The sequence below is a fragment of the Salmo trutta genome, chromosome 39 (genome assembly GCF_901001165.1).
Source record: "Salmo trutta chromosome 39, fSalTru1.1, whole genome shotgun sequence".
NCBI classification, from domain to species: domain Eukaryota; kingdom Metazoa; phylum Chordata; class Actinopteri; order Salmoniformes; family Salmonidae; genus Salmo; species Salmo trutta.
This window is the reverse complement of record NC_042995.1, coordinates 16,249,355-16,276,295: the sequence shown is the minus strand read 5'-3', so window position 1 is coordinate 16,276,295 and position 26,941 is coordinate 16,249,355. Positions and strand designations below refer to the sequence as shown.

The 26,941-nt window shown below is 44.0% G+C and overlaps 1 protein-coding gene across 2 annotated transcripts in view; it reads right to left on the bottom strand.

The window, feature by feature from the left end:
• LOC115179446 (gamma-aminobutyric acid receptor subunit gamma-3-like) overlaps positions 1-26,941 on the bottom strand; it is a 47,821-nt gene that overhangs the window by 4,822 nt on the left and 16,058 nt on the right. For both annotated transcript variants that reach the window (XM_029740984.1, XM_029740985.1), the window contains exons 4-7: positions 22,047-22,267; positions 18,459-18,541; positions 5,211-5,348; positions 3,017-3,169 (exon numbers count right to left, since the gene is read on the bottom strand). In XM_029740984.1, the coding sequence (XP_029596844.1) occupies positions 3,017-3,169; positions 5,211-5,348; positions 18,459-18,541; positions 22,047-22,267 (595 nt within the window). The remainder of the gene's footprint in view (positions 1-3,016; positions 3,170-5,210; positions 5,349-18,458; positions 18,542-22,046; positions 22,268-26,941) is intronic.

The following is a 26,941-nucleotide window of genomic DNA, read 5'->3' as shown; positions in this document are numbered from 1 at the left end:
GGTGCAGCCATAGGTGGGCCTGGGAAAGCATAGGCCCACCCACTGGGGAGCCAAACCTACCCACTGAGGAGCCAGGCCCAGCCAATCAGAATGAGCTTTTCCCCACAAAAGGGCTTTATTACAGACAGAAATACTCCTCAGCACCACCCCTCAGAGGATCCCGTATGTGAAGAAGTCGGACGTGGAGGTCCAAGACTGGCATGGGTACACATGGTCTGCGGTTGTGAGGCCTGTTGGACGTACTGCCAAATTCTCTAAAACAACGTTGGAGGCAGATTATGGTAGAGAAATTAACATAAAATGATCTGGCAACAGCTCTGCATCAGTGCTAGCTGTGCCACCAGAGATTCTGGGTTTGAGCCCAGACTCTGTCGCAGCCGGCCGCGACCGGAAGGCCCATGGGGCGGCGCACAATTGGCCCAGCGTCGTCTGGGTTAGGGAGGGTTTGGCCAGCAGGGATATCCTTGTCTCATCGCGCACTAGTGACTCCTGTGGCGGGCTGGGCGCGGTGCACGCTGACCAGGTCGCTAGGTGTACGGTGTTTCCTCCGACACATTGGTGCGGTTGGCTCCCGGGTTGGATGTGCATTGTGTCAGTGCTGTTTGGTTGGGTTGTGTTTCGCAGGACGCATGGCTCTCGACCTTCACCTCTCCCGAGTCCGTACGGGAGTTGCAGCGATGAGACAAGACAGTAACTACTACCAATTGGATGCCATGGAATTGGGGAGAAAAAGGGGTTCCATTTTTTTTTTTTATTGGCCTTTTGTTCTCTCCAGCACAATGTGCAACTGTGTAATGATCATGCTGTTTAATCAACTTCTGGATATGCCACACTTGTCAGGTGGATGGATTATCTTGGCAAAGGAGAAATGCGCACTAACCCATTTGTGCACAACATTTGAGAGAAATAAGAATTTTGTGCTTGTAGAACATTTCTGGGATCTTTTATTTCAGCTCATGAAACATGGGACCAACCCTTTACATGTTGCATTTATATTTTTGTTGAGTATATAGAGTGAAAAGTGAGCTAAATGTACCGGCTGAGATTTTGCATGTTTAGAGCCTTTGATATAAAGTGATGGGTGTGACACGCACACACACTCATATGCACACACACCCTATATACAGTACACACACACACTCTCTCTCTCTCTCTCTCTCTCTCTCTCTCTCTCTCTCTCTCTCTCTCTCGCTCTTTTATGCACAACACCAGGAACCTCTCATTTGATGACTGAATGTGGTGCTGTTTCCTAGCAGTTACCATGGAGACAAGAAGGCCCATCTATTTTGAGCTGATATTTCATACTCATTCCCTCCTTCCTTCAGACTCTGCTGGCCACGATGATTACCTTCACCTATTTCCCTTACCTTCTATACATACTTTGGCACTAGGTCAGCAGAGTTCCTTCATAACTTTCAAACAGGCAAGGTGTAAGAGCAACTTTAACTGGTTCCTCCAAATAAAATGGCAAAAAATGTAATAAATGACAAAAAGGTATCGTAAAAAATAAAAAATAGAACAGAAAATAATATAGATACAAAGAATGCATGTGGAAAGATGTCAGTACACCTACACTAAATTAGGGACACAAAGACCCATAGATGTCATATGAACAGATACAGCACATGGAAAATAATACAGATAGAAAGAACATCATACAAAGATATCAGTCTACAGTGCTGTCGTGACACAGAGAGAGAGAGAAAGAAAGAAAGAAAGAAAGAAAGAGAGAGAGAGAGAGAGAAAAGAAAGACAAAGAAAGTGACAAAAAAGAGGGAGGGGTCACACTGTATGAGTCACTGAACTGAGCATCCCCATCCCTTCCTGTCCCTTACTTCCTGTCATGTATAGCCTGATAGTCATTACCATCTGTGGTGGCCCTTGAGAACCTGACTCTTTGGGAATGTCACCCAGTACACCCTGTCACTGCCCCCCAACCACACTACACCCTCAGGGGGCACACGCATGTCAGCACCTGCCTCCTCCTTAGCCCCCTACCACCCCCACCAGCCACTCTGACATATCTCCTGCTCTTTGCAGTCAAAGCCCATTTTCCTTATCACTCCTCTTTCTTTTCAACCCGCTATCGATCAGCGGGGAGGCCCGGAAAATCAACGCTGCGCTTTTGTGCCCCAGAATAGACACTAAATGACTTCTTTTGTCAAGGAGAATGGGATATTTATCTTTACTCCTACAGTCAGCATCCTTACCTGTTAGCTAGGGGAAAGACAAACATGTTTCCGGGCTTATCTTTGTACTGTGTCGTAACAGGTGTCAAGACTGTCGAGGGAGACTATTCGATGTGATTGTGTTGGTTCAAGGATGGTTCGGTGATGAAACGGACTCGTTAATACACTTTAAGCTTTGACTTGTTTAACCACCATTGCAAATGTGGTTGTGTTGTCACTTAATTAAAGGCCATGTATAATGCTAATACTGTAATTTGGACTAAATGTGATATATTTGATCTTGAAGACAAAAAATGACCTGGTCAAGGTCACCTACAAGAGCTGCCTGGAGGAATTGAATCGTACTTACCGCAAAGTTCAACTCAAACTCCAAATCACCTTCAACAACATAATCCAGACGAATGTACATGCACTAATGGAAAGCATGCATGGGGGGAAAAAATCATGAATGAATTACAAGCGTAAACAAAAAGGTGATTGTTAAGCCTTGATGAATTACAAGCACATCGCATAAACAAAATAGAATGGTACAAGAATCTGAAAAGCAGAACATAACATTGTGTAATTGGACTCTAGTCTAAACAATAAAATATCAATTTTTCATGCAATCTTCCATATTGGTCCGCATCTTTTCAACCAACCAGCTAGACTCAGATGTATTTTTTTTCCTTTCAGAATAACACATGCAGAGGTAGTCATTTCTGAACACATACAGTGTACAACATAAACACTGGTGGAACACGTTTGATTGAAACCTTGGGGTTCTTCATCTACTTATTATCACATCAGTGTGTATCCTGCCAAATGGTATTCTTCAGATCAGGTACCTAGCGCTGTTCTGGCGGGGGCGGCATCGCTATTGATCCAGAAGGAGACCCAGGAGAGCACCACGGTGAGGATACAGGGGATGTAGGTCTGGATGGTGAAATAACCCATTCTCCTGCTCAGGTCAAAGTACACTGTCATGACCACATAATCACCTGGGAGGGGGGGGGGGGGGGGGGATTTATATGGAGTGAGGGGCGAGGAGGAGGGAGCAAGTTAAGGAGGAAGAGAGTGAGGGAGGGGGAGTGAGGGAGAAAGAGAGCGATTGAGGGAGAATCAGAGCGTCAGGTGGAACAAGAACGAGCCAGCATGGGGAGGGAGAGAGGGGTGGAGGGTGGGAGAAAGAGAGAGATTGAGGGAGAATCAGAGCGTCAGGTGGAACAAGAACGAGCCAACATGGGGAGGGAGAGAGGGATGGAGGGAGGGAAAGAGAGAGAGAGAGAATCATGAGAGATAGCATCAGGGGGAACCACAGAAGAAGGCACCATACACAATGCTTCAGGGAGTCTACTTTGGTGGGTTTTGAAGAGGGATGCTGTAACAATAGAAAAAAAAGAAGGCAGATATTACAGCGGTAGAACCAGAAGTCCCTGATGGCACGGTGGCATGGGAGCTGTCCACTCGCCACTGTCCTCATTACCACGCTACAGCACAATACGATGAAAAACAACAAGAAGAAATTTAACGCTTTGTTTTCCGAGTTTGTTGAGATGTAAATTAATGATATGCTATTTTTAGCTGCAGGAGCAAGCTAGCTAATCATCATGCAGCATGATGCAAGCTGGGAGTCAAGAGAAAGTGAAAACAAGATGAGAAACGTCTAATTTCCTTCAACAGAACTGAAGGAAGATCTGTGGAAGAACTCTGGCTTTCATGAGTTCTCCACTCAGAACTTGGACTTGTATCACAGTGCACCATACGTAGGATACATCATTTATTACATCACCTGAGACTTCAAGACTTTCTTTTCAAAATGGAGATGAAATCATCGTTCTCCAAAAGGAATAAAGTACAGCATGAACAATGTCACCTATGAAATTTGAGAATGGGTCAATATGGGTTAATTACAGCTTGAGGATTCATACATAAAATCAATTTATCAGCCCCTTAAAACGCTGCTACATTAATCTTCAATGCTGTCACGAATGCATTAAAAATGTATTGCAAAGTCATTCCAGCAAGCACCACTCATGAGTATAATTAGATACCTGTTTGTAAAACACGACCTTAGTCGCAAGGAATGATTGTTGGAAATAAATAGATGTAGAATTCAGTATTAAAAGCAAACCACATCCTAGGCCTCTGAAAATCATTTAAGTGAATAATTAAATATTTTGAATCTTTAATCCAGATGGTTTGTATAAAAACATGTTTGCCTTTATACTGGAGGGGACTACTGATGAGCTTCAAGCAGCCTACAGAGAAACAATATGTTAAATGTCACATTGACTTATGAAAACAGGTAAATGCACTTTCATTGGGCACTATTTTATTATACAGTGAATGATAAAGACAACGTCTACTCCCTGAGCACTACTCTTAAGTTCACTACCAAAGAACTACTCCTAAGTCTACCACCACAGTACTACTCCTAAGTCTACTACCACCGTACTACTCCTATGTCTACTACCAAAGTACTACTCCTAAATCTACTACCAAATTACTACTCCTAAGTCTACTAAGTCTACCACCACCACAGTACTACTCCTAAGTCTACTATCAGAGTACAACTCCTAAATCTACTACCAAATTACTACTCCTAAGTCTACTACCACAGAACTACTTCTAAGTCTACTACCACAGAACTACTTCTAAGTCTACTATCAGAGTACTACTTCTAAGTGCAATTTCAACCTAGCTAACAAATACTGGAAATGCAATTGACTTAAGCCAGAGTGGTGGCACCAGACCTCAAGACACCAGCTGGTAATGCCTGCTGTCTCTCGCTGCTAACAGACAGGAAAATATGACAGATCATTTACAGTAAATGTAGACCATTTGATTAAAAAACAGCTAAAAATAGCACTTTGTCCTTTTTCCTTTGAATTTTTATGAGTCAGTATCTAATAATTCAGAGAGAAATTGGATGGAGAACACAGGAGCCAGCGAAGGGCTGGGATGAGGATTTATTTTATTGCTTGTGAAAAACAGGTCAGCTGTTTGGGTATTAAATGTACGATAACTAATTTACTGTACCTGCTGTTGTTTTTAGGACGTCTGTGGTATTCCGCAGGCCCATGAAGTCAAACTGGTAGAGGCGCCAGTACTTCTGGTCTGAGGTTTCGATGGAGTTCCTTTTCCATCTGTAAATCATTTCATCCTTGGGGTAACCATCTGTAAGTCAAGTAAATACACAGTGACCCTGTGACCCTCTGGTAGCATTTCATTCTAATAAAATACGATTTATGCTTCAATCTGACCCATACATGTTTCATTGTTTGATGGGTCTTACTGGACATATTCCTATGTATGTATTATATAACCTACTAATTGGATACTGCTAAATACACTTAAATCCGGGAACAGCACACGCACACGCCGGCACACGCACAGTATAGCACCACTAGACTTTAAAGAAGTAAAAAACATGGCCGTAGCAAAGTGCTCTAAGAGCAGATGAAAAGGGACAGAACGGAGTGTAATAGGATACTTTGAGTTACTGTGAGAGAGCGTTGTGTTGATGCTAGAGTTGACCTTCGCTTTTCGCAGAAGTGTGTGTGTGTGCCTCTGAAATCTAATTTGAAAGCCATGCAATAGAAATGAATCACTTCATTGTGCTCTGATGATTTCAAGCAGGTGAACTGTATCCCATTGACATGTTATTATGAGGTGTGTATCTCACACACCCGCACGCAAAGCGACAATGTTATTCACATTAGCGAAAGCTACAACAAAGGGAAGCTGGTGAGATGATGTGGAATGTGCTGAGTGTATGTCCATATCTTAGAAACTATTATGCCGTGAAAGTACAATACAATAACGAGGAGGCAGAAAGCTAAGTTTAGGCTAGGGCTCAGCTGCAAGTTGGGTATCAGGGTTTGGCTCTGGAGTTGGCACTGCCTTCTAAAGGCATGGTGTCCAGGGCATCCAGATCAATGAGAGAGGGGGCTGCAGCTTCGTGTCCCTGCAGCTGATCCACATGGCGGCGGTGCACTTTACCGACAGGCGTCCGAGTCCTGTAAGAGGCCGGTCCAGTTGCTTCTTCCACAACTGCAAGGACCTACATAGGGCCTCGAGAGTAGTTCCTCATGTACACAGACTCGTCAGGTAGAAAACACCTTAAATGATCATGGCCCCTGTCTGCATCACCCTCCTGCCTTAGACGCATGTCACTTGCCATGTCCGGGTGCAGCCGATCTAAAGCAGTTGTCAATCGCCTGTTCATTAACAGCTCGGCTGGACTCTTCCCAGTACACGCCGTCGTAACATGTTGAGACAGCAGGAACCTTGACAGTCAGGCCTGCCAGTCACCCACCGAGATCATAGATAGATCCTCTTTGGTTGTCTGAACCATGTGTTCAGCTTGGCCATTGGAGGACGGATGATATGGGGCTGTGGTGACATGCCTGATTCAGTTCCACCCAGCGAACTCCTTAAACTCAGCAGAAGTGAAGGCAGCTCCATTATCTGACACCAGGACGTCACACAACCCATGAATGGCAAACAGCAAATGGAGTGTGCTTATTACAGCACCACAGGGCATCAAGATAACCATGGCTACTTCCATGCACTTTGAATGGGAATCTACTATAATGAGAAAAGTATTTCCTTTGAATAGCCCAGAAAAGTCCATATGAAGACAAGCATTTCTTTGTGGTCCACTCCCATACCCATGGGAGTGGACCACAAAGTAATGCTGAGCAGGGTGTGACTCCTGACAGGGAACACAGCGGCGCACCACAGCCTAAATTTCCATGTGCATCCCGGGCCACCACACATAGTCCGTGCCAGTGCCTTCATTCTCACTATTCCAGGATGCATATCATGCGTCATGGAAAAGACCACCTCGCTCGCCAGGCCAGGTACCCACAACCCGACTGGCCCATAACACACAGTTCTTGTGAACCGACAGCTCGTTCCGACGATACCATTGAAGCCCAAACTGTCTGCCAGGAACCTCAGAGGCCCACCCATGCAGCACCCAGCGAAGCACTCGGGACAGGACAAGATCCTTGAAGGTCAGTGCGGCTATCCTAGAAGCATGGAGAAGGACATCAGGCACCATCTTCTACAGCATCCCTTCCCAGGGAGGTGGTGGCTCAGACAAAGGGATAGTGAGTGACAGGCAACTCAGGGCATCTGCATTAGCCAACTGCTTCCTTGGATGATAGCAGAGCTCATAACTATGTCCCAGTATCAGACTCCATCTGACCATGCAAGTGAAAATATTTTTGGGCATGGGCTTCATATGATGAAGCACACCCAGCAAGGGCTTGTGGTTGGTGTAGACCACAAAATGGCAACCTGACAAATACTGATGTAACTTCTTGACAGCAAAAAATGTTCGCCAGGGCCTATTTATCCGGCTGTGCATAGTACTGTTCAGCGACAGTTAGGGTCCTAGATGCGTAGCACACAGGTGCTTCCCGACCATCAAATTCCACATGACTAAACAAAGCCCATATGGAGATGCATCACAGATCAGTAACAGGGGTCTTCCACCATCATAGTGGGCTAGCAGACCATCTGCTTGCAGCAGCTGCTTAGCCTCTTCATAGACTTCTTCATGAGCAGCAGGGTCCAGTAGGCAATGCCAGGGCTGTAGCTTTATCAAGCAGGAAGCAGTTGTAAAAATGGAGATGCCTCAGAAACGACTGAAGCTCAGACTTGTTCTGGGAAGAAGGTGCCTCCTTAATGTCCTTTACCTTATCCTGGGTTGGTCGCATGCCATCCTTGTCAACGTGGAACCTCAGGAACTCAACACTGGGTGCAGCAAAAATAGACTTCCCCCTCTCAGGCTGTGGCCCCCCATGGGTACTAAAGACAACATACTTCTCAGGGTCTGGGTGACAGTTTACCAAGTGTGTCTGTTGTGTGGTCCTAGTGGGCATGAATGAACTGCCTGAGGCCTGGGACTGGGACCTTTGTCAAACAAAGTCGAGCTATATGTCCCCTCCGTTTACAGTAGTGACAGGTTGCAACCCTAAACCTACAGCTGTTGGAATTATGGGCACCTCCACATCTGAAACAGGCTTTGAAGTCCTCTCTGGACTCTGACTCCGCCCCCTCCGTGCGCACCGGCCCACTACGTTCAGTGAGATGAATGTCAGGCACAGTCGGAGGACCTGGTCTTTCAGGGTGAAGCAGGCAGGCATTATTTGCAGCAGTCTCAGCTGCCAAGGCTTTTACCTCAGCCACTCTAAATATCAGATTGGGCTCAGCCAATAGACTCATCTAGCAATTCTGTCAAGCAGCATTGGCTCCAGCTGACCTCCAAAATGATGGTGCACCGAAAGCCTGCGCAGACCAGCAATGAAACTGGAGATATTCTGATTTGCCTTTTGTTTACAATTATGAAAATAAAATCTCTGCACAATTTCTGACGGATCTGGGCTGAAAGGCCGCTTCAAACATGCCACTATGTGATCATAACTCTTTGCAATGGGCAGGGCCGGAGCGAATAGAGAACCTAATGTACACTGAACAAAAATATAAATGCAACATGCAACAATTTCAAAGATTTTACTGAGTTACAGTTCATATAAGGAAATTAGTCAACTGAAATAAATTAATTAGGCCCTAATCAATGGATTTTACATGACTTGGAATATTGATACAGATACTTTAAAAAAAAGGTAGGTGTGTGGGTCAGAAAACCAGTCAGTATCTGGTGTGACCACCACTTGCCTCATACAGCGCAATACATCTCCTTTGCATAGAGCTGATCAGGCTGTTGATTGTGGCTTGTGGAATGGTGCCCCACACCTCTTGAATGGCGTCCCACACCTCTTCAGTGGCTTTGTGAAGTTGCTGGATATTGGCAGGAAATGGAACACGCTGTCGTACAGGTCAATCCAGAGCATCCCAAACATGCTCAATGAGTGAAATGTCTGGAGAGTATGCTGGCCATGGAAGAACTGGGACATTTTCAGCTTCCAGGAATTGTGTACATATCATTGCAACATGGGACCATGCATTATCATGCTGAAACATGAGGTGATGGCGCGGATGAATGGCATGACAATGGGCCTCAGGATCTCATCACAGTACCTCTGTGCGTTCAAATTGCCACCAATAAAATACAATTGTGTTTGTTGTCCGTAGCTTATGCCTGCCCATACTATAACCCCACTGCCACCATGGGGCGCTCTGTTCACAATGTTGACGTCAACAAACAGCTCGCCCACACAACGGCATGGTTACACGTGGTCTGCATTTGCGAGGCCGGTAGGACGTACTGCCAAAACGACGTTGGAGGCTGCTTATGGTAGAGAAATTAACATTCAATTATCTGGCAACTGCTCTGGTGGACATTCCTGCAGTCATAGAATGCCAATTGCACACTCCCTCAAAACTTGAGACATCTGTGGCATTGTGTTGTGTGACAAAACTTCACATTTTAGAGTGGCCTTTTATTGTCCCCAGTACAAGGTGCACCGTTGTAATGATCATTCTGTTTAATCAGCTTCTTGATATGCCACACCTGTCAGGTGAATGGATTAGCTTGGCAAAGGAGAAATTCTCACTAACAGTAGTATAAAGAAATGTATGCACATTACTTTTGAGATATGTTTTTTGTGCATATGGAACATTTCTGAAATCTTTTATTTCAGCTCATGAAACATAAAACCAACACTTTACACGCTGTGTTAATACATTACATGACCAAAAGTATGTGGACACCTGCTCGTCAAACATCTCATTCCAAAATCCTGGGCATTAATATGGAGTTGGTCCCCCCTTTGCTGCTATAACAGCCTCCACTCCTCTGGGAAGGCTTTCCACTAGATGTTGGAACATTGCTGCGGGGACTTGCTTCAATTCAGCCACAAGAGCATTAGTGAGGTGGAACACTGATGTTGGGCGATTCGTCCCAAAGGTGTTCGATGGGGTTGAGGTCAGGTCTCTGTGGAGGCCAGTCAAGTTCTTCCACAATTATTTCGACAAACCCTGTCTGCATGGACCTCACTTTGTGCATGGGGGCATTGTCATGCTGAAACAGGAAAGGGCCTTCCCCAAACATGTCACGACTTCCGCCGAAGTTGGTCCCTCTCCTTGTTCGGGCGGCGTTTGGCGGTTGACGTCACCGGTTTTCTAGTCACCACCGATCCATGTTTCATTTTCGATTTGTTTTGTCTTCATTATACACACCTGGTTTCCATTCCATAATCATTGTTCCCTATTTAACCCTCTGGTTTCCCCCTTGATCTTGTGTGTGTTTGTTATTGTCAAGTTGTCTCGTTTTGTGACCTGATTATTTGTCTCCTTCATGGAATATTGTTTTTGAGTAAAGTTATGGTTATTACTCATCTCTGTGTCCTGAGCCTAACTCCGCCTTACCCGCATCACCTAGACCTTTGACAGAAACACGCACCCGAACCAATGGAGTCAGCAGGTGCACACAGCCCGTCCCCTACCTGTGGAGGAGCGCGTCCAGCAGCACGCGACTATGTTGCAAAGTCTCGGCACAGCCATGGATCGCATGCTGCAAACCATGGAGCGATGGGAGAGAGGGGGTTTTCCAACAACCCCATCATCATCACCCCAGCTCCCACAATAACCCACACCGCTGTCCACCCACTCCTTCACCTGGACCCAGTGTTATTCGGCTCGCGCTCCCGAGGGAATATGATGGGACGGGTGCCAGGGGTTCCTACTCCAGCTGGAGCTCTACCTGGCGACCGTCCACCCGGCTCCTTCTGGACGCGAGAGTGTGAACGCCCTCATCTCGTATCTATCTGGGAAAGCACTTGAATGGGCCAACGCCGTCTGGGGAAGGGAAGGAGCGACGTTGGATAACTATGAGGATTTCACCCGCCGCTTCCTGGCGGTTTTCAATCATCCACCTGAAGGGAGAGCGGCGGGGGAACGCTTGTTTCATCTCAGACAGGGGATGAGGAGTGCACAAGACTTTGCACTGGACTTTCAAACTCTGGCCGCCGGCGCGGGATGGAATGAGCGGGCCCTGATCGACCACTACAGGTGTAGTCTACGCGAGGACGTTCGTCGGGAGCTAGCCTGCAGGGACACCACCCTTACATTTGACCAGCTAGTGGACCTATCCATCCGGCTGGATAACCTGTTGGCCTCCCGCGGACATCCGGATCGGGGTCCGTCAGTTCCATCCCCCAGCACCTCCGATCTGACACCTATGGAGCTAGGAGGTGCTGCTCTGAGGGGGACCGGAGGGGGGGCCATTCCCTGCACCACCTGTGGCCGCAGAGGGCACACTGCTGGTCGGTGCTGGGGAGGTTCCCCAGGGAGTCGATGTAGCAGGCAGGGCACTGTTGGATCATCCCAGGTGAGTAGGCACCTGACTCACCCAGAGCTCCCTGTTGCTCACATGTTTGTGTTCATAGAATTTCCTGTTTCCCCGCATTCCCAGCATAAGGCGCTAGTAGATTCAGGCGCAGCTGGGAACTTTATTGACAGTTCATTTGCACATAGCTTAGGGATCCCTATTGTTCCTGTTGATGTGCCCTTCCCTGTGCACGCCTTAGATAGTCGACCATTAGGGTCAGGGCTGATTAGGGAGGTCACCGCTCCCCTATGCATGATAACGCAGGAGGGTCATGAGGAGAGAATTAAACTCTTTGTTATTGATTCTCCTGTGTTTCCCGTGGTGCTGGGCCTACCCTGGCTGGCCTATCATGACCCCACTATTTTGTGGCAACAGAGGGCTCTGAAGGGATGGTCATGTAAGTGCTCGGGGAGGTGTGTAGGTGTTTCCATAGGTGCAACTACGGTGGAAGGTCCAAAACAGGTCTCCACCGTGCACATCCCCTCTGAATATGCTGACATGGCCCACCGCAATCTGGAGTACATCCGGGCAGCGAGGAAAATGAACCCTCGCCAGGCCAGGTGGGCCATGTTTTTCACCTGTTTTGTTTTCACCCTATCTTACAGACCAGGTTCCCAGAACGCTAAGGCAGACGCACTTTCACGGATGTATGACACAGAGGAGCGGTCCACGGATCCCACTCCCATACTTCCAGCTTCTTGCCTGGTGGCACCGGTGGAGTGGGAGGTGGACGCGGACATCGAGCGGGTGTTACGTACAGAGCCCACTCCCACCCAGTGTCCAGTTGGACGTCTGTACGTTCCGTCTGCTGTCCGTGACCGTTTGATCTGTTGGGCTCACACGTCACCCTCCTCTGGTCATCCTGGCATCGGTCGGACAGTGCACTGTCTTAGTGGGAAGTACTGGTGGTCTACCCTGGCTAAGGACGTGAGGGTTTATGTTTCCTCCTGCTCGGTGTGCACCCAGTGCAAGGCACCTAGACACCTGCCCCGAGGGAAATTACAACCCCTACCCGTTCCACAACGGCCGTGGTCACACCTATCGGTGGATTTCTTGACGGATCTTCCTCCGTCACAAGGAAACACCACGATCCTGGTCGTCCTGCCGTCTCCTTCCTTTGCCCGGTCTCCCTATGGCCCTACAGACTGCGGAGGCCCTGTTCACCCACGTCTTCCGGCACTACGGGGTGCCTGAGGATATAGTTTCTGATCGGGGTCCCCAGTACACGTCCAGGGTTTGGAGGGCGTTTATGGAACGTCTGGGGGTCTCGGTCAGCCTCACCTCGAACTTTCATCCTGAGAGTAACGGGCAGGTGGAGAGAGTAAACCAGGATGTGGGTAGATTTCTGCGGTCCTATTGCCAGGACCGGCCGGGGGAGTGGGCGGCTAACATTCCCTGGGCAGAGATGGCCCAGAACTCACTCCGCCACTCCTCCACTAACCTATCTCCTTTCCAATGCATACTGTGGCATCAGTGCCAGATCGAGGCACCTGCGGTGGATGAATGGTACTCCTCCCAAGACCTATGCTTTTCATCAACAAACTCCTTAATCTTCCAATAATTCCAGTATCTCTACTTGCACATTCATCTTCTTCACATCTATCACTCCAGTGTTTAATTGCTAAATTGTAATTACTTCGCCACTACGGCCAATTTATTGCCTTACCTCCCTAATCTTACTACAGTGAGGGAAAAAAGTATTTGATCCCCTGCTGATTTTGTACGTTTGCCCACTGACAAAGAAATGATCAGTCTATAATTTTAATGGTAGGTTTATTTGAACAGTGAGAGACAGAATAACAACAACAAAAAATCAAGAAAAACGCATGTAAACATTTTTATAAATTGATTTGCATTTTAATGAGGGAAATAATCTTTCTGATTGAGAGGGGGTCAAATACTTATTTCCCTCATTAAAATGCAAATCAATTTATAACATTTTTGACATGCGTTTTTCTGGATTTTTTGTTGTTATTCTGTCTCTCACTGTTCAAATAAACCTACCATTTACACACACTGTATATAGATTTTCCTATTGTGTTATTGACTGTACGTTTGTTTATCCCAATGCTCTGATCATTCCATCCAGGTGACTACTTTAAAATGGTGGAAGCCCTCAATGTCCAGGTTATATGTAAGAGGAGTCCACTGATTTGCTTTATCTTGGCCAGGTTGCAGTTGTAAATGAGAACTTGTTCTCAACTGGCCTACCTGGTTAAATAAAGGTGAAAAAAAAATACATTTAAAAAACAGCACTTACAGTTGACCGGGGCAGTTCTAGCAGGGGAGAAATTTGACGAACTGACTTGTTGGAAAGGTGGCATCCTATGATGTTGCCATGTTGAAAGTCACTGAGCTCTTCAGTACGGGCCATTCTACTGTCAATGTTTGTCTATGGAGAATGCATGGCTGTGAGCTCGATTTTATACACCTGTCAGCAACGGGTGTGCCTGAAAAATATACTTTTGTACATAAAGTTGAAGTCAGAAGTTTGCATACACCTTAGCCAAATACATTTAACTCAGTTTTTCACAATTCCTGACATTTAATCCCAGTAAAAATTCCCTGTTTTAGGTCAGTTAAGATCACCACTTTATTTTAAGAGTGTGAAATGTCTAGTGGAGAGTAATAATAGTGGAGAGAATGATTTATTTCAGCTGTTATTTATTTCATCACATTCCCAGTGGGTCAGAAATGTATATACACTCAATTAGTATTTGGTTGCATTGCCTTTAAATTGTTAACTTGAGTCAAACGTTTCAGGTAGCCTTCCACAAGCTTCCCACAATAAATTGGGTTAATTTTGGCCCATTCCTCCTGACAGAGCTGGCGGTTTTGGAGCAGTGGCTTCTTCCTTGCTGAGAGGCCTTTCAGGTTAAGTCGATATAGGTCTCGTTTTACTGTCGATATAGATACTTTTGTACCTGTTTCCTCCAGCATCTTCACAAGGTCCTTTGCTGTTGTTCTGGGATTGATTTGCACTTTTTGCACCAAAGTACGTTCATCTCTAGGAGACAGAACGCGTCTCCTTCCTGAGCGGTATGACGGCTGCGTGGTCTCATGGTGTTTATACTTGCGTACTATCATTTGTACAGATGAACGTGGTACCTTCAGGCGTTTGGAAATTGCTCCCAAGGATAAACCAGACTTGTGGAGGTCTACAATTGTTTTTCTGAGGTCTTAGCTGATTTCTTTTGATTTTCCCATGATGTCAAGCAAAAAGGTGCAGAGTTTGAAGGTAGGCCTTCAAATACATCCACAGGTACACCTCCAATTGACTCAAATGATGTCAATTAGCCTATCAGAAGTTTCTAAAGCCATGGCATAATTTTATGGAATTTTCCAAGCTGTTTAAAGGCACAGTCAACTTAGTGTATGTAAACTTCTGACCCACTGGAATTGTGATACAGTGAATTATAAGTAAAATAATCTGTCTGTAAACAATTGTTGGAAAAATTCCTTGTGTCGTGCACAAAGTAGATGTCCTAACCGACTTGCCAAAACTATAGTTTGTTAACTATAGTTTGTTAGAAATTTGTGGAGTGGTTGAAAAAGGAGTTTTAATGACTCCAACCTAAGTGTATGTAAACTTCCAACTTCAACTGTATGAGGTATTTTTGTTCAGTGTAGAATAAGTCACCGCCCCGCACACACAAAGCAGCACAGTGCAATTATTTTTAGTTATTTTCAATGTCATTAGCCACAAACAAAAACATTCCAGCCTTTCAACATACTCCTCCCAAGACCTATGCTTTTCATCAACAAACTCCTTAATCTTCCAATAAAAAGCCATGATCACATCAGAAAAGGAAAATCCACTTTTATTTATTGAACCTTTATTTAACTAGGCAAGTCAGTTAAGAACAAATTATTATTTACAATGACGGCCTACCTCGGCCAAACTCTAACCCATATGATGCTGGGCCAATTGTGCACCAACCTATGGGACTCCCAATCACGGCCGGTTGCGATACAGCCTGGAATCAAACCAGGGTCTGTCGTGACACCTCTAGCACTGACATGCAGTGTCTTACCCCGCGGTGCCACTCAGGAGCCCATTTTATGTTTACTCACAAATCCTCTTCAAACATTCCGGTCCAGATCCGCCTCGTGTTCAGTACTATGTCCGTGACATAGTGAAAGTACAATCCAATAACGAGGAGGCAGAAAGGCAAGTTTAGGCTATTTACTCCATGGTGCAGGCAATAAACATGAATGCCATGTCGGCAGGTGACTGAACTTTTACACCCACTGTATGGGGCGGGCACAACAACATTACCCAATACACAACAGAAACCACATACTCTACCGTCTCCATTAAGATGGTAGGAGTACACTGTAGGATTGACTCTTCACTGGTAAATGTCAGTTATTGACATATCCCACTCTGTACTGTAGGTTACACAGAAAGGAGCCATGGTAGACAGCCCAGCCAACCTCCTCTCTCCTCTGTACAGATAATAGCTTGGGTCAAAGCAAAGAGAATGTATAAGGGACAGATGTCTATTAATCCTTGTATAGCAGCCTATATGCACTGTGCTCTAGGTTTGGTGGATTCTTTTTTTCTCATTAGATTGACCTACGATGCGCTTCCTGCTTAAAGGGATAGTTCACCCAAATTACAAAATTACATTGGTTTCCTTACCCTGTAAGCAGTATGTGGACAAGGTATGACATCAATCCATGCTTTGGTTTAGTTTCCCTGGCACTGTTTCCAAATGCTAACGTTTTAGCATTTGTGGCACAAAGCCCATTCAAGTTGTGGGCCCGATGTTAGCATTTTTTGCTAATAAGTGACTTTGTTGAGCTTCACAACACATTTGAGATACTTTGGTGATGATTTGGACGATGTGCGAACATTTGTAATATCGGTCCCATGACACAAATGCTATGAGCATTTGAAACAGTGCCAGGAAAGGTAAACCAAAGCACGGATTTGCTGTCATATCTAGGCTGCTTACAGGGTAAGGAAACCAAATGTCATTTTGTAGTTTGGGTGAACTATCCCTTTAAAGATCTGAAAGATGAGAAAGTCCACATTGATTTAATAACAAAATAAAATGTTTTAGAGAAATCAGTGGAGGCTGCTGAGGGGAGGACTGCTCATGATAATGGCTGGAACAGAGCGAATGGAATGGCATCAAACACGTAGAGACCATGGGTTTGATGCCCTTCCATTTTTTCCACTCCAGCCATTACCACGAGCCTGTACTCCCCAATTAAGATGCCACCAAACTCCTGTGAGTGAAATGTGTTATTTTACAGGGTCAGCCATAGCAGTACGGTGCCCTTGGAGCAAATGATGTGCCTTGCTCAAGGACACATTGGCAGATCGTTCACTTTGTCGGATTGGGTATTCAAACCAGCCACTTTCGTTTGCTGGCCCAACGCTCTAACCGCCAGGCTACCTGCCGCCATTGTCGCCATGGGAGCACAACACACCACATGTCCAATGTTCTTTTCCCTGGGGTAAGTGAAAATATCAAACAGCGAGGATGTGTCTGTCGGCTCTGCCACGCCAGTGGGTGGGTGGTGTGGAGGAATGGATAGAGTTTTCCCCTGTTTCCAGGTCAGAGATTAAGCCTATTGTCTATTGAGCATGCTTTTTAAACCAGGACTATGCTCAATCTGCGTCTGGGCAATCAGACCAAGATGTTGACTTACAACAAAAACATTCAAATCCATAATAATATGATAGGACTATTTTCTGAAGGTGACATTTTGAGGATGACTTACTGTATGGATGTACATAGAGTACATAGGCTGTGGATGGTGAAGCAATGGTGGTTCATTGGAAGGGTGGGGAAATGGAGGAGGCATACGTACACTGGTGGGGGGTGATTTATTGTAGACTGAATAGAAGTAAGATCAAGGTCTTTATCTGGGAAACAGCTGGAAATCCATTAGCTTCAGTGTGCATGGCCTTCACATCCTGTTCCCACCAATCCTTTAATAAGGGTAGAAATTCAATGTTCTACTTCACTTAATAATAACGCTCTATGTTCACTTCCCATTCTGCCTGAACTGAATTTTGTCCCATTTTATTGCAGGTGACGTGCTGTTGATGTGTTGTTAATGGACTGCCCAGAAAGCCTGGTCCTTTTCCATGTGGCTTTATAGAATGGAAAAGAGGTACAGAGTAGCTTTGCATCAAGCTTTCACATTGGTGACTCATACATTCTCATGAAAAGCTGCAGACAATCTTTCAGGCTACAAACCTATATACCTTTAAGAGAATCTACCCAACAAGCCTCCTACTCAAAACAGTTGTATGTGCATCGACCTCATAGTGTGACAGAATACAAACGGTATCATTTGGATCTAGTACATTGGACCTGTAGTGACCAATGGCGTTCATTGCAGGTACATCCGTCGTTTATATAAAAGCGAGTTGTAAGACTACAGTACGTGAGTGAGAAGAAAATGCCCGGGATAGTATGGTCTGGCTTTTGGTGTCTATTGTGTATCATGCTGTGATTGTCTTGTTGATTGTTGTATATATTAGAGGTATGTGGTATATTAGAGGTATGTGTGACTAGGGAGATGCACCTGTCCAGAGTTGATTATTAGGAAATGGAACTGTACTAATTTGCTCAATTTATGAAACAAACAACAATTTTGTCTGTCATTGTTTGTTGCCAATACCATTGATGCCTAACCTTGCTGCACTCCCCCCTTCCCTCTTCAAAAGGATCAGAATGGAACTAAGCTTTCAAGCTTTATTGTGTTACCCTAGATGATTTCCTTAAATTGTCTGTGGAGGCGTCAATTAATCAATCTATATGAAATACATTTCTTCTTCTCATATTTTTCATATATCTATATAAAATATTATGTTTCCTGATGTATTGTTCATATATTAAATATATTACTTTCCCCCATATATTGATCATAAACGTATATGATTTCTCCATATATTTCTTATGTTTATACAAAATATGACATGGATGGGTGACATTATTGCCTGGCCGTACAATACTCACAGCTAGAGAAGACCAGGGGACAGGAGTGCTCATCCATAGGGAAGTTGTGAAGCTGCAGCTGGCACTCTGCATTGATGGTCAACCTACAGCACGAGTCAGAGAGAGGCCGTGAGTGAGCATTGCCGTCGTTTCTCGCATGCAGTTCACCTCTGCTCTGAGAGGGCAGTGCTACAACAACCGCCGCCGCTGCGCTAAACACATACACCACTGGTGATGTGAACGTGTCATTTATTGATGAAGACAGCATAGGGTGTGAAATAAGGGAAGGCTGACTCTTGATGTTGTTCTTACATGCTGCACATGCTGAGAAAGAGACAGATAGCCATAATGCTGATTTTCGCTGCAATGCTGTTTCCATTTTTTTTGTTAGTGTGAAAAGAATGAGCGATTGCGGGGATAACAAACTGGCACCTTGTTGCATGCCTGTGAGAGACCTAATGGGCCACCTATTTTCCTGACATGACTGCCAGTGCCAAGGGGCTGTAGATTGCTGGTTGGCTGGCCGGCCGGTCGCCTCCGAGTGTGGTGAGCCTTTCAAATTGGTATTTTCCTTGAGTAACAAACTCCGACAGACTAGTTAAGAAAAATGAATGGATGAAGAAATGCTCTCGTCCCGGAGTTATGTAGGTCATCAGACCGAATTTCACCCTCTTCATCTTCTCTTTTAATTCTCTCCTTCTCCTCTTCCTCCTCCTCTTCCTCTGTCTCCCTGATAAAATGTCACTCTTGTTTACGTTGGCTTGACTGAAGTTCACAGTGAAGAGGAATTCATGGGAGCTTAGATGGGAGCTTGATTCACTTCACTCCATTGTTTTAATCAGACCAGGATGCCACTCAAGAAGATTTATAGATCTGCTCAATGATAATGCTGATGAATAATGCTAACTGAATGCTTACTGAAAATGCTCATTAATAATGCAAACTAATTTTGCTCACTGACAACGCTCAATTATAATGCTCAACAATAATCATCACCAGTAAATCAAATCACATTTTATTGGTCACGTACACATATTTGGCAGATGTTGTTGGGGGTGTAGGAACATAAGCCTTTCGCTAACCCCAACAGTGCAGTAATACCTAACAATTCACACAAATCAAAAAAATCGAAAGAAAGGAATTAAGAAATATAGAAATATTACAACGAGCAATGTCAGTGTCCGGAATATAAATATCTATGTATATGATGGTGTGTATAGACATTATGGGCATTATATGATGCTAACTAACAAATCTCAGTGATAATGTGCAATAATAATGCTCAGTGATAATGCTCATACACTGTATAATGCTAAAAGACAATGCTCAAAGATAATACTAACCGATACAGCTTACTGAGAATGGCTGATCTTGTATGATTCCGCCATGTGGAGCCAGCCAGGTCAGTGCTGACAATAATTAACCTGCCCACACATTATTTTCCTTTGTCCTGTGCTTTGCCTGTTGCCAAGGGAATGCCTTAGTCAGTGACGCAAACAGCAGGGTGATGTCTCTTTTCTCAGTGGAGGTGAGTCCACGGTTGAAAATGTTGCAAAAAAGGACTGAAAGGATGACATTTACGCCCTAAAACGCATGACCTCCCTGAGACAGTGTACTTCAGTGTGTAAAGTGAGTGTACCAAGTACAGTGAGGGAAAAAAGTATTCGATCCCCTGTTGATTTTGTACGTTTGCCCACTGACAAAGAAATGATCCTCCTATAATTTTAATGGTAGGTTTATTTGAACAGTGAGAGACAGAATAACAACAAAAAAAATCCAGAAAAACTCATGTCAAAAATGTTATATTGATTTGCATTTTAATGAGGGAAATAAGTATTTGACCCCTCTGCAAAACATGACTTAGTACTTGGTGGCAAAACGCTTGTTGGCAATCACAGAGGTCAGACGTTTCTTGTAGTTGGCCACCAGGTTTGCACACATCTCAGGAGGGATTTTGTCCCACTCCTCTTTGCAGATCTTCTCCAAGTCATTAAGGTTTCGAGGCTGACGTTTGGCAACTCGAACCTTCAGCTCCCTCCACAGATTTTCTATGGGATTAAGGTCTGGAGACTGGCTAGGCCACTCCAGGACCTTAATGTGCTTCTTCTTGAGCCACTCCTTTGTTGCCTTGGCCGTGTGTTTTGGGTCATTGTCATCCACGACCCATTTTCAATGCCCTGGCTGAGGGAAGGAGGTTCTCACCCAAGATTTGACGGTACACGGCCATCGTCCCTTTGATGCGGTGAAGTTGTCCTGTCCACTTAGCACAAAAACACCCCCAAAGCATAATGTTTCCACCTCCATGTTTGACGGTGGAGATGGTGTTCTTGGGGTCATAGGCAGCATTCCTCCTCCTCCAAACACGGCGAGTTGAATTAATGCCAAAGAGCTCCATTTTGGTCTCATCTGACCACAACACTTTCACCAGTTGTCCTCTGAATCATTCAGATGTTCATTGGCAAACTTCAGACGGGCATGTATATGTACTTTCTTGAGCAGTGGGACCTTGTGGGCGCTGCAAGATTTCAGTCCTTCACAGCGTCGTGTTTTACCAACTGTTTTCTTGGTGACTATGGTCCCAGCTGCCTTGAGATCATCGACAAGATCCTCCCGTGTAGTTCTGGGCTGATTCCTCACCGTTCTCATGATCATTGCAACTCCACGAGGTGAGATCTTGCATGGAGCCCCAGGCCGAGGGAGATTGACAGTTCTTTTGTGTTTCTTTCACTTGCAAATAATCGCACCAACTGTTGTCACCTTCTCAGCAAGCTGCTTGGCGATGGTCTTGTAGCCCATTCCAGCCTTGTGTAGGTCTACAATCTTGTCCCTGACATCCTTGGAGAGCTCTTTGGTCTTGGCCATGGTGGAGAGTTTGGAATCTGATTGATTGATTGCTTCTGTGGACAGGTGTCTTTTATACAGGTAACAAACTGAGATTAGGAGCACTCCCTTTAAGAGTGTGCTCCTAATCTCAGCTCGTTACCTGTATATAAGACACCTGGGAGCCAGAAATCTTTCTGATTGAGAGGGGGTCAAATACTTATTTCCCTCATTAAAATGCAAATCAATTTATAAAATGTTTACATGCGTTTTTCTTGATTTTTTTGTTGTTGTTATTCTGTCTCTCACTGTTCAAATAAACCTACCATTAAAATTATAGACTGATCATTTCTTTGTCAGTGGGCAAACGTACAAAATCAGCAGGGGATCAACTACTTTTTTCCCTCACTGTATGCTAACCCACATAGTGGAGCAATGATGAAAGAGACAAAACAATGTTTGTCTTATCGTGGAGTAGACAGATGTTTATTTCTGTGTATTGTTGTAGCAACAGTATGTGGCACAGACGTCAGTGTGTTTGTGCCACCTTCTTATACTGTGTTGAACTCTACCTGAGTTCTGAAGAAGTTAGAACATTCTAGATGTAATCTTCAGTACAAAGACAGGTAGTAATGACACTATTTTAATATATATTGTCTTTATCTTTCCTTTCAAGGGAAAACCCAATGTTTCCTTACACTGTAAATTCTGAACTAAGATGGAACGATAGTTGGCTGTTCAAAACAACAATGTCTGTGATATCTGATAAAGAAAATCCACTTATTTTACCTCAGCGTGTATAATATCTTCCCATCGTTCCAGATACGCAGAAGCTGATTGGGCATCGTAATCCAATGAGAGTCTGCGTTCTTGGAGTTTCTGAAGATGGTGTCAGGGACCCAGATCATTCCCACCATGTTGCTGTTGAGAGTCAGGATCTTCATAGAGCTGTTGTATTGCAGACGGCTGTCGATCCACGTCTGTGCAAAAATGATGTCAATTTCGTATTCCTGTAACAAAACAGAAAAAAATGACCTTTAACCTACATATATTATTACATATTTTATAATACATTTTGGTCCCAACTCTGGAGAATAATTTTTTGTTTTGCAATCCACAGTCATTGAGAGAAGCTGCACTTCGCTGTGTTGACGGTCTACCCGGACATAGAGACAGGACGAGACAAGACCTTTATTCTCTTAGACAAAACATACCATAAATGATTCTATGATAAGACAAGTATAAATTGCCTTAACATTTAAAAGTGCTAAAAAATAGAAGTATTTCTCTTTTCCTAATCCCTTATGTTGACGTCCCCCAGAAACCACATCTTGATTCTGACGGGTGACCTTTTGGAAACTTTTACAGGCACATGGGACCTGACTTTAATATAGCACTAATTAGAGTGTGATGGGTGCAGCATGACTGTAGCTGTTACCATGACCTTAAGGAGTAAAAGGACAGTTGATCACACAATACGTCAGTCTAAAGAGTATATTACTCAAGCCTCCCAGACAATAGCCACTGTAATTTATAAGATCTGGTTTGGCTCAGTTGGTAGAGCGTAGCGCATAGCACAGGTTTAATGGGTTTGATTCCCGCTGGGGCAACCCTAAGAAAAACGTATGCATGCATGACTGCAAGTTGCTTTGGATAACAGCATCTGCTAAATGGCATACATTAATGTATGAGAAATAAAGTGAAACGGCTTGATCAGACAAACTAGTATCACAGATAAGATACATCATTTACCTACTGATGACTACATTTTGAATTAATAATGCTGATCTAACATTTTACAATGTTATTTCACCCATGAGTTTCTCACTGGCTAAGTTATGAAGATAAATGCGATATGAAATCAGTGATTAATCGCTAAGGAAATCTAAAAACCCAAAATACCAAGTATGCATTTATTCCGCTCTCTCCCCCTCTAACAGCTTTTGTGTAGTCCTGTAATACCCTTTAAATGTAAGATGAAGGTCAATAAACTTTGTATAAATATGAATAGATATTTTCCTCAGAGGCATCACAATTAGTTTCACTTCGGTAAATTAATTACAACCTTAAGACTGCAATGACATTTCATAGTCTTGAAAGAATTGTTAAAACAAGAAGATTACTTGATTCCTAAACCATTGTTAGACCTGGCTTCCTTACATCATAAGGGTGTGTACAGTACACTACTATGTCATCCGACAGTAATTCAGGGTATCTTTTATATGTTTTATTTATTTAACCTTTATGTACACAGCGAAGTCGCACTGAGATCCAGGTCTCTTTTACAAGGGTTAGTGCTATCCGGAATCCTTGGGACGTCCCTACCCTAAACCCTAACCTTAACCCCTAGCATTACCCTAACCCTTACCTTAACCATTTTACATTTCAACTTGAAAGTGGTGATGTCAGAGTTGGACGTCCCAAGGATCCCAGTACAAAACGCACACATTAGGGAAGAGCTAATCAATCCAGGCATGTGCACTCATCACTCATCGTGAGAAGCCTAGGTCTCTAATTAAGGTCTTAACATGCCCGTAGGGGACTACATTTTTCCAAATTCAGTCTACCCTGGAGTCTATTCCATCTCTACACTAAATGTAAGGAATTTAGAAAAAGCCTTGTTATCTACCTCAGATGAGGGCCATAAGCAGCTGGAAATGAATGGGAGATGATTGCTACTGTTAAAATCATCACGCTGGCGATAATATTTGGTTCTAAAATACACGCTGTGCTCAAACAGCTTATCAATGTAGGGATGGAAAAAACCACATCCTCTTTACTCGTTCTGTGTCATTAACTATTATGGAAATCATTTCGAAAGCTCACACCCACGCTTTTAATGACTGACGCTACAAGACGAGAAAAAGGCAAAGCAACAGTCTTACCGCGGTGAACGTGAGTTCAAATTAAACACGTAAAAAAAGAGGTAACTTATGAATGTACCTTGGCCTCTCTGTCGGTCATTACAAGGCTAAGAATTACTCCCGGAGCGCAACATCCAGGCAAACACTAAGCACCCCTCATGAATTTAAAGTCCAACGGCAGGCACTAAAATGAGCACGTCAAATGCGACATTATGAAAGGTCAAGTGAGGGAAAAAAGATGCTCGGAGGAATTACAGCATTACAGTACAATGCTACGATCTGGAAACCACAATATCAACCCGTTAGAAGTACTCACAGTCTTGTGTATGATTCATTACACTTGCTTCCACACACATTTCTGTTCTACATTGTTTATTTAGGCTGGTCCCAGATCTGTTTGTGATCTTGCCATCTCCATTGCTGTCATTGTCAAGCCAAACTTTTTTTTGTTGCAAATGTATTATTTTTTTTTTTTTTAGAAAGGCTCACAGTGAGGGACCAAAAGGTCAGTCTTGTGTAAAAGGTTGGCCAACAATGGGCAGCTTGCTTGTAGAGAGCTTTGAAATGTTTGCATGTTGTGTATGGCTGGCTGTGGCTTCTGTTACGGGTAGCCCCGTTGCCTTGGACACAGAGTGAGCCTCCCAGATATAGCCTAAAAATAGCAATTCCTTTCACAGAAAATTGTGAAGATGTCCCTTCAAACAAAATGTGTCAATAATTCAGTGAGTACATCAAGTAACCAGTGTCATTAAACGAGGGTAATTGTGGTTGAAATCTACAATCCAGAAACTCAATGTGTGGATACTTGGAGATTCTGTGAAAACAATTGTTGAAAACAAGACAATGAAAACATTTTGAAATGTCTCACATTTTTCTTTTCTGATATATACTGTACTATAGTAATGGTATTGGATTAGTCCAAGGGAGCCACTGCATTCCTGTGTTGGATAACAACAACAAAATAATTATATATTTTTTTACTCTAATTGTAACTGTAAATCCTAGCTGACTGCTGTCAAACTGTATGAGTATGGATATTGGATAGCAAAGCTAATGGTATCCAACACACAAAATATTTCCTATGCTCATTGCTCTATGTAATGTCTCTATGACGACAGAGGTATGATGACACCAATTATTAGAAAGGAGAGATACGATCTGGGCCTGTAGCCTTCATATAGTCCCATATAATCCTATAGCGATCTATTGGAATCTGGAGGAGGGTAGACAAAGTTTAAAGTTCATACTAGCACACCGCATAGAATGCACACCAAATTATGAATATTAGCTGTTAAAAGCATTGGACCAGAAACTGAAAGGTTGCTGGTTCGAATCCTGAAGCCGACTAGGTGAAAAATCTGTCGACGTGCCCGTGAGCAAGGCACCTAACCCTTATGCTACTGTAAATCCCTCTGCATTAGAGCGTCTGCTAAATGACTAAAATGTACATGTAAGTGGTATAGTATGGATGTTGAGACAGATGTCATGACGCAATCCCTTAGAGATCTATCAGAAACTGAAGGTTAGACAGACTGCTCAATAGGATGAGTTCTCTGTTGGTCGAGTAAACACTACCCACTGATCTACTGTTGTTTCCCTGAGACCTGGTGTCACATCTTAGATGCACTCCATTTTAAACATGGCGTCGTCAAACATCTCTCTTCCTCTCTGTGGGGTGGCTCCTCGCCAGTTAACATTATGCAACCCGTTGTTATCTAGGTTAGACGTTTTGGCAGACTCTTATCAGTCTATTTTCATTCTGAGGAGAGCAAACAATCAGACAGGTTCTGAAGAACTTATTTTTGTCTTTATTGGCGCTAATCCTGTGGAACATAAAAATAACCATGCCCTGTAGAAGAATATTGATTCCTCATATTAACACAATCTGTTTTCACTCAGCAAAAATGCACCAAAATAACATCATAGATCCATCATTTTTCAATGGCACCACATGAAGCACTGTAGCGTTGCGAGATCTCATGGAGAGAGAGTCATTATCTTTAACTGATGGACTGTAGGCCGAGATTACTGTGGCATAGTGTCCTCTTTTGGTCGGTTAATTCGACGTGCTATCTTTCCCGAATAGCACCAGCAACTATGACCACTGCGCTCTGAGTTAATGGTACTTAATCAGACATGCTCCCATCACACTCTGTCCTAGATTAATATCTGCTTCAGTGACGTTGACTCATCCGAGCACTCAGTCCCGTCGGTGTAAATAAACCCTAACCACTCACCGATGGCAAAGAATACTCTCCTTCTCTTTGGATCGCTAACAATGCCGATGGAACATCAGGTCTGCGTGACTACATACTAGGCTTATACTGTATATATGGCTTAAACAGAAACAATTATAGTAGAGTACATACCATGAACATAGAAAATCATGTCTGAGTGAGTAGCCTTCATTGACTATATAAACCCAATATACACTGCTCAAAAAAATAAAGGGAACACTTAAACAACACAATGTAACTCCAAGTCAATCACACTTCTGTGAAATCAAACTGTCCACTTAGGAAGCAACACTGATTGACAATAAATGTCACATGCTGTTGTGCAAATGGAATAGACAACAGGTGGAAATTATAGGCAATTAGCAAGACACCCCCAATAAAGGAGTGGTTCTGCAGGTGGGGACCACAGACCACTTCTCAGTTCCTATGCTTCCTGGCTGATGTTTTGGTCACTTTTGAATGCTGGTGGTGCTTTCACTCTAGTGGTAGCATGAGACGGAGTCTACAACCCACACAAGTGGCTCAGGTAGTGCAGCTCATCCAGGATGGCACATCGATGCGAGCTGTGGCAAGAAGGTTTGCT